Genomic DNA, 13,825 nt, shown 5'->3' on the forward strand with positions numbered 1-13,825 from the left:
GCTGTACAAGTCACCCCTAACCATATACTATTCTTTATTGCAACAGCGCCAGTTTTTATTTTCTATCAACTTTAAATTATGGTGAACAATTTTCATAACCGCCAGATTCAGGTTTTGTCTAAAAGTTAAATATTCAAAGTTTAATAAATAGCCTTTCCGATAAGAATTTGTATATATCTTAAAGTGGACAATTTATTGTTGAATTGGCAGTTACAATATGTTATGCATATTTAATTTACATTGTTTGTTAGGTTTCTTTGTATATATTTTAAAATTATTGTATGCTAATGTAATGTAACATTGTACGTTGTACTAGACTTTGTCCAGAAACAAGTTTATATCTTATTTGACCTGAATTATTGATTTTGCTTAATATTTTTTATTTTATTCTGCAAACAACTAATACATAGCTAAAATATTCTCTATATGTTTGTTTAATTTAAGGATTATTAATAATAGAAGTAAATGTTTTTGTGGTCTGGGTCTTGGTTACTGTGATTCCACTACAATTTCCCTGGTGTACCTGACATTGTTCAGGTTATACAGAGGAGAAATAGAAGACGATAATCTTGTTACTGGATAAACAATATTCATTTGCGATTAAGATCAAGAAGATTCAATTTATATTTTGTGTTGTGTACAGGTTCATTTGGGCTGGAATTTATTTCTCCATATTATTTAATTCAGCGATTATTTTCTCTTAAAAATAACATTCTTTACTGGGATTTATAGTGAATTCAAAGATTGAAATTACATTACTGTATTTAAACAAAATACTCTTGGTAAAAATAACAGAATGCAGGCTGACACAAGCACATCAACATCTTCATCGTTGGACTTAGTTTGGATTTCTACTAAAGTTTATTCAGAACTTTAAATTATTAGCACTCGTGTCAGTAATTCTAGGATTATTCTTTTTTATTCGTAATACCGTCCGTTCTTTTTAAAAAAAAATTAAACTTCTGTATTCAAGGAAATACATTATTTGTTGAATTTAACAAAGCTTGTGGCTTTTCAACTGTTTATGTTACTTGTTTTAAGAAATTAGACTCGTAATACAGAATCGACTAATAAACGTGAATGTCGAAGAGAGTGTCGTGAACAAATACCCTAGAAGATGTTTTCTAGCAATTTGCAGATAAATCTACATTGTTTGACCATATGACACAGATAATGGTATATGGGTTGAAGTTATGGCACAGATAACAGCGTATAAGGTTGACTATATGGCTCAGATCACGGTATATAGGTTGACGATATGGCACATATACTAGTATTTTGGTTGACGATATGGCACAGATAACGGTATATAGGTTGACGATATGGCACATATACTGGTATTTTGGTTGACGATATGGCACAGATAACGGTATATAGGTTGACGATATAACACATATATCAGTATATAAGTTGACAATACGACATATTATGACATAGTGGTATATATCGTGACAATATGGCACTGATGGCGATACATGTTTGGAGAATTTGACAGATAGATGATACGCCCATATTTTATTGATTTGTCAATATATATATATATATATATATATATATATATATATATATATATATATATATATATATATATATATATATACAGTATAGTCATTCAGACACAGACAGAGAGATCATACCATTTGAATTTCGGATATCCCTTTCTGTAAGTCTCACAAGCGAGCCAAAACACAGCAATGACGATAGCAAGCACAACCAGGCCGCACAAAACAATCCACGCAATATTACGGCCATCTTCCAAGAAAGTTCGATAGCGATCTGTCGTTGTGGTGGTGGCAACTGTTGTCGTTATTGCGATTTTAACGGTTACCGTTGTTGTTGACGTACGCCCTCCGCCGTCGGTTGCAATTGCATTGAATGACACCGAGTTTCCAATTCCAATCGGTTTAACTGAAGAGCTAAGATACAGCTTCCCAGTTGTACCATCAATACCAAAGTACGCCGACGGTAGTGACGACTGATCGAGGCTATACGAAACGATCCCATAGGTTCCAAGATCACCGTCAGTGGCCGTCACACTGCCAATTGACGTGCTAACTGTCGCGTCGTATGATGAGAAAAAGGTGTAGGAACTCGGAACGAAGATAGGCGTATTGTCGTTTATGTTGTCTGTAAATGAAAACAATGTTTGGGTTAAAGAAATGAGCCACACTAACCATTTGCAGATTCGTCTTAGTATATTCACTCCATCTGGAAACGCAAACATAAGGTACAGAGGTTTAAACTAAGTACCAATTTATTTTTTTGTTTCACTTTAAATATTGGTAAAACTAGTAAATGTAAATAAATCATACATGGAAGCAGTAATTTTAAAGGAAAGATTTTCAAACCATGATAGGAATAAAAAATGCAACAATAAATAAAAAAATTTGTATATAGGTCATGATTGTCATTGTTATTAATGAAGAAATATCACAGCCTGATACACCTATATAGGTTACAATAACCACCATAAATATTGAAGATTATCACTCCCTTTGATGTAGAAGTCTTACCTTAAAGACCGTTAAGCATACTATATACAATATGGGCAGGTAAAAGCGCCTTCGTTTTGTATGATATACAATATGTTATTTTAAACGTCATATTCATGACGTAACTGATACTGCATCTGCTATAAACGACCACCATACTGAATGCGATTGAAACCTGAGTCCTTCTCATCGTGTGTTCCACAATGTGTAAAATCATTCAGGGTTTTCATTATCACTCGCTAAAGTTAATATAAAAAATTGAGACATATGTTTAGAACATTAATTAAACATCCAATCTTTAAAGTGCTGAACTGTAGACGTCACGATTTCATACAGAATAAAGATTGATATTTTACGTCTGTCAGATCAAAGTTTACATGCGGGTCGCATGTATTTAAAACTGTGACGTATTAAACGTAAAGTTGACTGCTTTCGTAAGTTAAAGTAAGCATGATTTTTAAAATTTGGGGGTAAACTACTAAACTTGAGGAGCGACCTTTTCTTTGGTTCATGATTACAAAAGCTCAGCTTAAAGATCGCTAAAAATGTATGCACCACATATATTTTAGAATATTTCGTCATCTAAAATACGCACGCTTTGTTTTATTTTACCCGGATTCTCTGTTTCCCGACCTCGACATCTTCCCCAATTACCTTGACCAAAAAATTCATAGCATGTATGTGTCATCTAACTGTGACTGGATATATAAGGTTTGGTGAAAATTTGTTTTGAAAATGCCCCTGTAATAATGTATGCCTGTTTGCTACATATATGCCCCTTTACCCTTTTCAATGGTACCCAAGGATGAGACCCAAATAATTTACCTATATCGCGGATTGATATTACATGGGCATCAAATATTGGCGAATTTCCAACGAGCAGATGAGGGTGAGATGAAATTACAGATAGATGGACGGACAGATGAATGATACTCCTTGCTAAAAGCCCAGTGATAAATGATACATTTTTGTCTTCATTCAGCATAAAAAGAAATGAATAATACTATTTTCAATGAACATGCATGATGATCACCTTTGGAACTTACTGAAAGTAATGGACAAAGTTGCAGTTGCTGTTAAGCCGCCACTGTCAGTCACCTTGACTGTACATGTGACCGTTGTCGGCAGAGTCCCTAGGTCATAATCGTACTCAGACGCCAAGGTCAAACGGCCTGTAGCAGACGACATACTGAATAGACCAGTATTCGTACCACAATCATTGCTGAATGATTTAGTGTCCCCTGCATCGGGGTCCGTAACGCCATATCCTGGATCTGGTAAAACTGTCCCACTCTGTAATAATAATAATAATAATAATAAGAAGAAGAAGAAGAGAAAGAAGAAGAATAAGAAAAAGAAAAAGAAAAGAAGAAGGAGAGTAAGAAGAATTATGGGTATGTCAAGATTACAAGGTGGTAGCTTCAGAAAAATGTTATTTGTCTTAATTCTGTACACGTACAGAGACCGTATAAAGCAGGATACACGTCATAAAGGAACATAAGAATAAAAACCTCCGAAAATGAAACTCTGCAGGCATAAAGAGTCAATAGGATTCTTCCAAGTTAACCTTGTAAGATTTCGAGGCTGACTGAAATCGAAGAAAAAAAGCGAAGCGAAAATCCTCTGCGAATTTAACCTCTACACCGACCAAGTGATACAGAACAATAGTGCAGATTTAATACTGGTTGACAATTAAAGGAGCGTAACTTAGAGATGATAAAGCACTGACCTTATATCCGAGACTGAGTTTTCTCAAAGAAAGCGTTATTTGTAATTGGTCCAAGCAATATTTTTAGCTCAAACTTAAAAATGTTGTTATTTCCACCTGCTCCCAGTCACAATACTGCCAGAGCACAAAAACACAACCCGTAATCAAATTCGGAACCTTTGATATTTTATAACTTCTAAGTGGAGTCGGATATAATAATTTAGGTCCGATCTTTTGCTGTTAACCGCAGCATGCAAGCCAGATTTCAACCATATTGCGAAATTTTATATATTATTTTGTTATTATGGCGTGTCATATCTGTATTCAAGTTTTGGACAAAATCGTTCCGTGACAACGGAAAGTAGTGTTCGTGAGAATAGTGTCTCGTTTTCTCTTTACCTTCTGAACCGGAACCGCTCCAGTGGTCTAAGTGGGTAGAGCATCCGCCTCGGATGCGGGAATGTCGCGGGTTTCGAACCTCGACCGAGTCATATCAAAGACTTGGTACTAGCAGCTGCCTAAGAGGTTAGTGTTAGGACTGGTCGGCCTTGGTATCAGGATAATGTGACTGGGTGGAACACGATACTACTTGTCTGAAGCATAATGCCCCAGTGCTAGACATCACTATAATCCTTCTATACCGGCTTATAAGTCGAACTGGAGTCAGCATTGACCCTGATCTGCTGTCGAGTAATGTATGGGCACGTCAACATAATCGTTATTTGTTCTATTGATTACATGTTATAACTGGATAGATCAAGATCTGCTGGCACATTAAGTTACAGTACATCTGACTATGTATTTTACAGTTGGAATAGAGCTAGACTTAAAAGCGAGATGCGGGTCCATCTAAAGGTCTCTTGAGAATTTAAGAAAGAAAATTAATGGAAAATAAAACAATTTAAATATTTAATACTCATAATTCGTTATATGTGTGGAGGTTCAATTAAAACCTTTATTTTGCAGCGAATATTTGAGAGCGTCATTGACGCTTTTCAGCTTTTATGCTGAGAACTTTAGCCTTTTTCTGTTCTAATGTATCATACAACTTGAATGAACTATGATGACAATATATCAGTTATTCATTGTAGTTAACTGTACAGTTATTTTAATTTTCTCTCACTTATTTTGACCTATACAACTCTAGCTTTTTATCTAAACGACTTTGACCTATTTTGCCTATACGACTCTGACCTTTTTGACCTATACAAATCTGACCTATTTTGACCTATTCTATTTTGACTATGACTCTTCTTTCTTAAGAGCCATGCCATCGTATTTACTCTCATTCAGTCTCTACTTAAATTAACTGGCATATCATGCATTATCTTTGCCGACATTGGTTTTACTCTTGATGCAAATTTTAATCTGTGAGCATGTTATGGGCGGGGGGTGGATGGGCGACGGCGCTGATGGGGATAGTCATAAAAAAGAAAAACATATGTATGGTCCATAATTCGTACTTACGGCAGCCTCGTTTGCTGATATTGAATAAACAGCCTGATTAAAAGATGGACTTTCGTTCTCGTTTACAACTTGAATTGATAAAATCTTTGAGTCCGTAGAAGAGCCATCACTAACTGTAATGGTGAAGTCGAACGTCTTCGTAGCGAGTGTCTCATAGTTCAATACAGTACCCGATGTAGAGATCTGGCCGGCTGTAAAGGATGAAAAGGACACATACATCAATGAAAAAAATCAGGCTTTACACATTATTTGTATTTTTCTATTCTGCATTAAACTTAAATATGACGGACTCTCAAAAGGACAGTGCTGAGACGGATCTCTTCATTGAAATAGGTCAAATAATGCCATACTGTTATGCACGTTAAAAATAAAGGAATGGAGACAAAATGAATGAGCACACAACATGCTGATGTCATCAGTGAAATGAGTCGAACGAAAGTCGGAGAGGAACTGATTTTAAAGTTACCAATTATTAGAACATATTTCAGCATTTCAGCATTTCGTGTATAGTTTCTTTTTATTTTCTACTGTTTATTGATTCTTCGTGTTTCTTTAAATATCTTAGTTGCTTTTTCAATTGTCATTAATTGAACCTTTCAGTTCTAATAGGAAAAGAGTCAGTAACGTCATGGGGGGGGGGCAGGGGGTGCATTTGCTCATCCACCCGAATTTGCATGTGCTGTAACATTGCTGTAGCCTATATACGAAAACTAACAAGCCCGTCAAGTTTTGCCCCCACCCACCCACCCCCGAAAAAATTGCAATAACGTCCCTGGAAAGAGTGTCTGATTGTTTAAAGAACTATTTAGTAATCTCGCATTTTCACATTTCTAACAATAATTTCCGTTCAAAGTGTTATAACACGAACAGCTTATAAACACTTCTACATTTCACTGACATTAAAAGAGATTTTTTTACATTGTGAGATTTTTTGGTTATCAACCATAACCTGTAAGAAGCAAACATGTGGGACTAGCATACTTGATCCATCAATGGAAAAGTAATTCATTCCTGATCCCGGAGATGACGTCATAGTGTATGTGTGGGTATCACCAACATTCGGATCAGTCACACTCACTTGGTATACGGAGGTCGACAAAGCTGTATTTTCAAATACGGGCAAAGCCGAGCCCAGTGGAAGATTGTTAATGCTCACCGCTCCATTTATATCTGAAAGAAACATAAAAGGAGTAGTGACTATATTAATTAATCGCAACACTGGATGTTTCTTTATTGTTGTTGCTGGTGTTTATTGTTTAACGACTAATTTCCTCAGAAAAGAAAATGAATCATTGATAACAAATATACGCAATGTAAAGAACAAATAGAAAAAGGAAACGTACGACTCTAAAGACAGCATAGCGTTTGCTTTGCTCCTACACTGGTCTGCGATCGTTCATCCTTTTTGGCTTGTGCAGTAGTGCACTCAATGTTATCAAAGAAAAACGGGTTCCAGTAGGCTCTCCAGCTTACAGAAAGGACAGAATATCGAAATAACGGGAAACAGTTTTAAAGATGAGACAGTCTTCAATTTTAATATTGATTTAAAATTAAGCTAAGAAGCTTTTAACACCACGTACTATTGAAATGATCCCATATTCACAACAAATTTTAAGCACAAAATTAGTTCAAAACAAATAACTGCATGAATTTGACTTTAAGCAGAATGCAAGTAGAACAATAGGACGAATAGACTATAGAATTTCAACCTCATAAATGGACGCTGTATAATATGCAATGAAGGGGTAGTTTTAAATTCGTCATTTTGCGAACTTAGGACCCCATTTTAGACTGAAAAATATCAACTTCATAGCTGGACACTATGACACATCTGAAATATGTGGCAGGGGATGGTGTTAGACGGTGCTCAATAAGGATTTGAGAATAAGGGTCCAGGCCTGGAAATTATAAAACTCTGAAGATGAATTTGAATTTTGACGCTCAGCCAATCAAATCTAAAAGATCTGTGATTGTTTTTTCACTCTCAGCCAATATACGTCATATATTGTATACTTTATTGTCATAAATTTCCAAACCCAAAATAGGGCTAAATCGTTTGAGGAACTCAAGCATGGCCTGGTCCTGCGTTTTAAAGTTTCTTTCGGCCAATCGCAAATGACTATTTTTTTTCTTCCGTCTAACGCAAATTACTTTATTTTTCTCAGCCAATCGCAAATGATCTTTCTTTGGAAAGGTAAGTTTGATTTGCTGATAGTGTAAATTCTAGCTCAGATTTATAACCTTCTGATCAGAATGCAAAGCATTAATTTAGGTTTGAAACTGAGACGTACTGTTTGACGATGTTACCTGATATATCAACAGTTAATGTCTTTGAACCAACTAGAGTTCTTCCGTCGTACACCCACACGCTTACGTCGTATCCTACAGTGGTCAGGCCACGAAGGCTTTGTGTCACCTGAATCACCCCGGCTATGGGTATAAAAATGATAACCAAATGATAACCATAATCATAATTTAAATGTCACTTATATATGTAATTACAGAACTAAGTCAGATGTTCTAACAGATTAGTACTTTCAATGTCTTTTGAAAATAAAAACCATTGCAGCATACAATACTAATATGGCTTCAATTGACAGATTTAATCATGTGCACTTCTATACAATATAAATCCAAGCATGTCATGATGAAAGAAAAAACATGAATATTATATTTCTGAAAAAGCTTGCAGACACACAAGCATATATACACAGATAGACTTGCCCTGACATGCTGACCAAAACTCTATCAAGGTTATCTACTTTACTGTAGGGACTTCTGACTTTTTTTCTTGCTTCATAAATCCTGATCCGTCTCTACCACCAGTTCAACCCCTATTCCCGCTGCTCCCGTACATTTGTATGTAATTGCTTTATATATAAATTCACCCAAAATAAGGAACATTTTCTCCCGATAGTATTGCAACTTAAAAACTTACAATCCAATATCGTAAAGGGACAAGAAGCTGGTGTACACGTCATATTGTAGTACAGCTGATCGTTCTCAGCGTCGGTCGAGGTAACAGTATACACAACGGATCCAGTGGTGGATGCGGTGGATAATGTCACTTGAGCTAACGAAAATAAGATAAGAAAATATTACATTACACTCATACGTACGGCCTACGGTTCTGAGTATTTATAGCGATCGGAATGTTTACGATAGTCGCTATAAGTGTACGACGTCTATTACGCGTCAGATATATCGTATAGCCCCTATATTTGTTAATAAAATGGCGTTAATATTTTAAATTTTGATAAGTTGAAGCAGAACTCATGATCAAACACTATAATTCAGAAAGCTGGTAGTGGCTTTCAATTTAAAGAACGTGTTTGGAGTCGGTAACGTTCAGATGTGGCAATGCTAAGTGCACTGATACAGTATATAGGATTTGTTTATAAAAAAAATTAAGTCACAAATTAAGTAAAGTATTTTGAAAGTACTCTTTTGCTATGTCCACAACATTTATGTTGCACAAATTGCACAGTTATTACATTTTATTTCGACCTCTCCTTGTGTTATATACACAATAAATATCTTCAGAATACAAGGCGATAGTGTATCAAATTATACTTAAATATGTGGCCATAGGTTAACATGATGGATTCGATACGCCCTCAGAAGGGAAGGGGATGTCAAAATGGGTCCATAGGTTTAAAATGGGAACAGTATTATAGCCTCAAAGTGTATAGCGTTAAAGGGTTAAAAGGTTTTGCATCAAACGGGAAATCAACATTACGTCATCGTTTTGAGGCCATATCGCCTCTTGTATGTAAGTCTATGGAGGCTACGAATGTATAGCCTCAAACAGGACAGCTAATGTTAAAATTCTATCTACAATCAAACATATCAAACATAGCAATCCAAAATAAATTATCCAGCAACTGCTTTAGGTTGCAATCCGACATACTACAAATACTATCCAGTAACTGATTTTGGATTAATATTCAAACACACACCTGTACAATCCGGCTAAAACGAGCAGAAAGTGTCTATAGATTTTACCATTTTGACACAAACTATACTGACACACACAAAGGTAGAGAGAAAATTTTAAAAGGGTTTTAAAGCTTTATTTGCCACCAACATACACACACAAATATATATATATATATATATATATATATATATATATATATATATATATATATATATATATATATATATATATATATATATATATATATATAACATTAAACATAAATAGATTTTGCAAATATGATTAATATCTCTCTTTTCGAGTTATCTACGTGGCTGTGAAAAAGGTCGCTTGTTCTTTTATATCTTTTCTCGTTTTTTTATTGGATTATGTTGTTGTTTAGTTCAGTTTAGTTTTGTTTTGTTTTTGCTGCTAACGGATTTTACATCTCTCTGGTCTCTCATCGCAGGTCGCACATTGTTTTTCGCTAAGACGTTTTTGTGCAGACAATTAGTTTTAAAGTTGGTACTTTTGTCTCCTTCTCCTCTTCCAGTATCAAATTCCGATCCCCCAATCTTTGGAACGTTCCCGACTCTTCATCCCGTTTGATCTGAGGCGCTGTAATCGCCTCTCTACCTTAGGCTGCTTCTTTACCCATATGTCCTTCGGCCAAGTTATCTTGATCTTCAAAACATTCTCGTCTACCATCTCTCTGGCGAAGCTCTTGACTGTTGTGAGTGAAGTCGTTCCCTGCGGACATGACTTTGATTTGGGTAACAGTACATAACATCTATCTGGTCTTGGATGTATTCCACCCTCTCCATCAAAATGATGGCTTCCCTTTACGTTCCTACTTTACAATGTTGGACGGTTTTCATTTGTCTTTCTTTATTCTAATAGGTTCGGCGACTGATAGCACAACTGGCTTGACTTGATTTGAATTGAGAACGTGTGCGGTCATTCGGCCATTTATGTTGGGTTAATGTAAACCCGGTATAATATTTATGTACTCCTTGATGATAGAATTTTATACGGAATTGGCTGTCGTAGACTGCAATATGATATTTCCAAACTCGTCTGCGGGAGATCGGGTTGCAAACTGTTGTTTCATCCTAAATGACCAAGATCAAAGTTTGTCCGCCGATTATCACGTGTTTCCTGAGTAATCATTTGTCTTTAACCGCTTAAAAGTAACGGTGTGGATCTGCCAAGTATTCCGTCGTGGACCATATCGGACGTTGCACAAATATTCCCCACAAATAATGTAATATGACTTTGGCAAATAATTGTCTTCCTTCGCTCTTTTCGCGAATTCCAAAGTCGTATCTTCTAAGGACGTTTGCCGTTTCCTGAATTTTTCTCTGTCTTCTGGAATATGACAGGAAGATAGGGAACCTCTAGCTTCTAGATTCAGTGTGAGAAATTTGTTGACGTAGCCGAAGAAACTCTCAGGACTAGAGCGTCCGTCCTTTTGGTATTATTCTGTTGTAGGAAGGTGCCAAATTTCGTATGCTTTTGATAGTTAGTATCGACAATACAGAGCATGAAACAATTCAACACTCACGTTTCAGTCACAGTGTTTTGTTATCCCTATAGCAACAGGGTTGGTCTTAATTATATGTTTCAGGACATCAGTTTTCATTGGCAAGGATGTGGCAAGACAGGATGGTACAAGTGGGATGGAGGTAAGACCTTTGCAATTGATCAACCCTTAGAATTGACGAAGATATTCCACGTCGATGTGCTCTGTCAACATTTCAGGGTTCCCTGGGGGAAATCGAGCATATTTGCAGACACAAGAACACAAATAACACACACTGATGTATGTACATTGCTCTCCTTGATATGCCACCATGTCGTACAGCAAGCAGGTTGCATTGATTCGTCCTCCTAACAAACTGTCGAGTGGAGTCATAGGTTTGAAGTCCATTACGTCGTAACTTTCGGCAAAGCGTCTAAATTCTAGCTCGCATAGGAAACGTCGACCGTAATCGTGCTCCCACATTTCTATTATTCAGTATTCTTGACTTTCTAACATCAAGCTTCGTTGTTATGTTTGGTTGTATTATTTTTCCATTGCAGACTCTGAGAAATAACTACAGATTTCCTAGAAGAAAACATTTGCGGCATCCGTAAAATTATCATCCTTGGAATTCGTAGACGTTAATATTTTTTTCTTCTAAATCCCTGGCATCAACAGAAAATCTTCCAAGTTTCTTTTTTCCACCATTTCTAGCATGTTGTATCCATTTGTTTTCGTCTTCATACAAGTAATGGAGCCAACATACATCTTTGGCAGAATATAGACGGATGACGGAGATGTAAGACTGAGGGATCTGCTAGCTGTTTTTTTTTTTCAAACACGAACTTCTTTGGATAGGCTAATTGGCAATGGTAATGATATAAACTTTAGTCAGAGGATCGATATCTCCGTGATGCAGAATATAACTGTCGAATTTTTCCACAGCAAGGGCGTAAAATGTTGACATCAAATCAGCAATATTTCAACATTTCTTTTTCAAAATCAAACGGGCTTTAAGAGTGTGTATGGTGCCAAGCAAATTATCCTTCTGTAGTTCTGTGTGCGTACCGTCGGGGATATACTGATGAATTTCAAGCAAATGCTAGGGCACGACTTACTAATTAATGTCGGTGTTGAAAAAGTGTGGAAAATAATCTTTGGTTAGTTCTGTCATATGATAAGTTTTAGGCATTTCACTCAAATCTACTACTAAATTAACTGAATCTTTAACATGTAGTTTTTCCACTTTCTGTAGATGAGTTTGGTTTAATTCCTGGTGACTATCGGACATTTGATATCTTGATATGAATAAAGTGTGTGTGTGTGTGTGTGTGTGTGTGTGTGTGTGTGTGTATGATTTGGATTTTTAACGTGGCTTAAACAAGTTTTCAGTCATATCGCTAGGATGTCTGCAGTGTGGCAGTTTATAGTGATGTCCTAACACTAACCTCTTAATGATGAGCGCCAAGCGAGGCAGCTGTTAGTATCGTTTGTATAAGTCTTTGGTATGATTCGGCAGTATATCGAACCAACGACCTCCCCCATCCGGTTCAGACACTCTAGCCACTAGGCCACCGGATGTTTTGTTATGAATAAAATTTCACATCAAATTATCGATCGAATCTCGAAAATTGTGAGTTTTCACTGTAGCATAGCGATGACAGTCACCATAGTGCATAATGTAATCTTGTCTCCAAGTGTCTTCGGTAGGGTATAAGATCCATTCGACAAAATTGTGAAGCGTAAAAGAGCCCAGAAAGTTTATGTTTCTTGTCCTAGAGTCTTACTATTAATGGGCAATAAAATAAATATTGGTTCTTGTATGCATTTTTCAAACGCGCGACGAGCTACGAAGTAATTAGGGATGTAATGCAAGCATCGTGTTTACATTCGAAGCAAAATAAGATAGAATCCACTTGTTTCCTTTTGTTCTTGTATGGGTCTGCCCTGAAGTCTTCTTCTAGTTAATTCCCACATGTCTGAATGCAACATTTATGTTCAAAGTTAAAGATTTGTTCAAACAAACGTCATCGTTTTGTTCCTGAATGAATGCTTGTCTTTGAGGTATTGTTACAAACTGATGCCCACAAATGGATCACAAGCTCAACAGTTCGAAAGCACTTTTCTGTTGCTGAATTTGTTTCATACGATGTTGTTCGAAACAAGGAGGACTAACATGGGTTATCTAGTTAGCAGAGCAATGTATTCCTTCGTTTCTGTCAGGAATGCACGGCTTAGTAGCTCAACGTCCCAAGACATCTCGAACCGCAAAAAAATGTTTTGATCCAAACTGCAAAATCCTTTCTCACATTTCTTTCATGAGTACGAGTATCCGAGAATTCTGTGATACTAATAATGAAATCAAAATGCACATCCTCCTGCTGTTGGTGCTTTGTAGTGGTAGTAGTAACTAAAGCTGCTGGTACTGCAGGGATCTCAGTGCCGGTGAGCGTACATCGAGTCGTGAAAGCTTTAGTAATTTTGGCAGCTGAATGGGGTTTGGGTTTAGCTAACTTAATCTAACACATATGAATCAGGTTCCTTATTACCACCAAAATGTCTTGTAGAACACAAAACGTTTTTCTCCCTTTCTTTTGTTCTCACAAGTCAAAAGTTTAGTTTTATTTTCTTCTTGCTTTCATGTTTCCTCGTGTTACTGGTGTTGAATAAAAGCTTCAGTCGCTTCTTTCTGACGGTACACAAATTTCTCAAATTTC

At 36.4% G+C, this 13,825-nt stretch overlaps 1 protein-coding gene across 1 annotated transcript in view; it reads right to left on the bottom strand.

The window, feature by feature from the left end:
• Window positions 1-13,825, bottom strand: part of LOC149774464 (cadherin-23-like) — a 61,282-nt gene that overhangs the window by 6,182 nt on the left and 41,275 nt on the right. Inside the window, exons 10-15 of the mRNA XM_089945187.1 lie at window positions 8,606-8,740; window positions 7,975-8,097; window positions 6,649-6,837; window positions 5,668-5,858; window positions 3,539-3,785; window positions 1,638-2,127 (exon numbers count right to left, since the gene is read on the bottom strand). Coding sequence (XP_089801313.1) covers window positions 1,638-2,127; window positions 3,539-3,785; window positions 5,668-5,858; window positions 6,649-6,837; window positions 7,975-8,097; window positions 8,606-8,740 — 1,375 coding nt within the window. The remainder of the gene's footprint in view (window positions 1-1,637; window positions 2,128-3,538; window positions 3,786-5,667; window positions 5,859-6,648; window positions 6,838-7,974; window positions 8,098-8,605; window positions 8,741-13,825) is intronic.

The sequence above is a fragment of the Sinohyriopsis cumingii genome, unplaced genomic scaffold (genome assembly GCF_028554795.1).
Source record: "Sinohyriopsis cumingii isolate HCF-2022 unplaced genomic scaffold, ASM2855479v2 utg000229l, whole genome shotgun sequence".
Lineage (NCBI taxonomy): Eukaryota > Metazoa > Mollusca > Bivalvia > Unionida > Unionidae > Sinohyriopsis > Sinohyriopsis cumingii.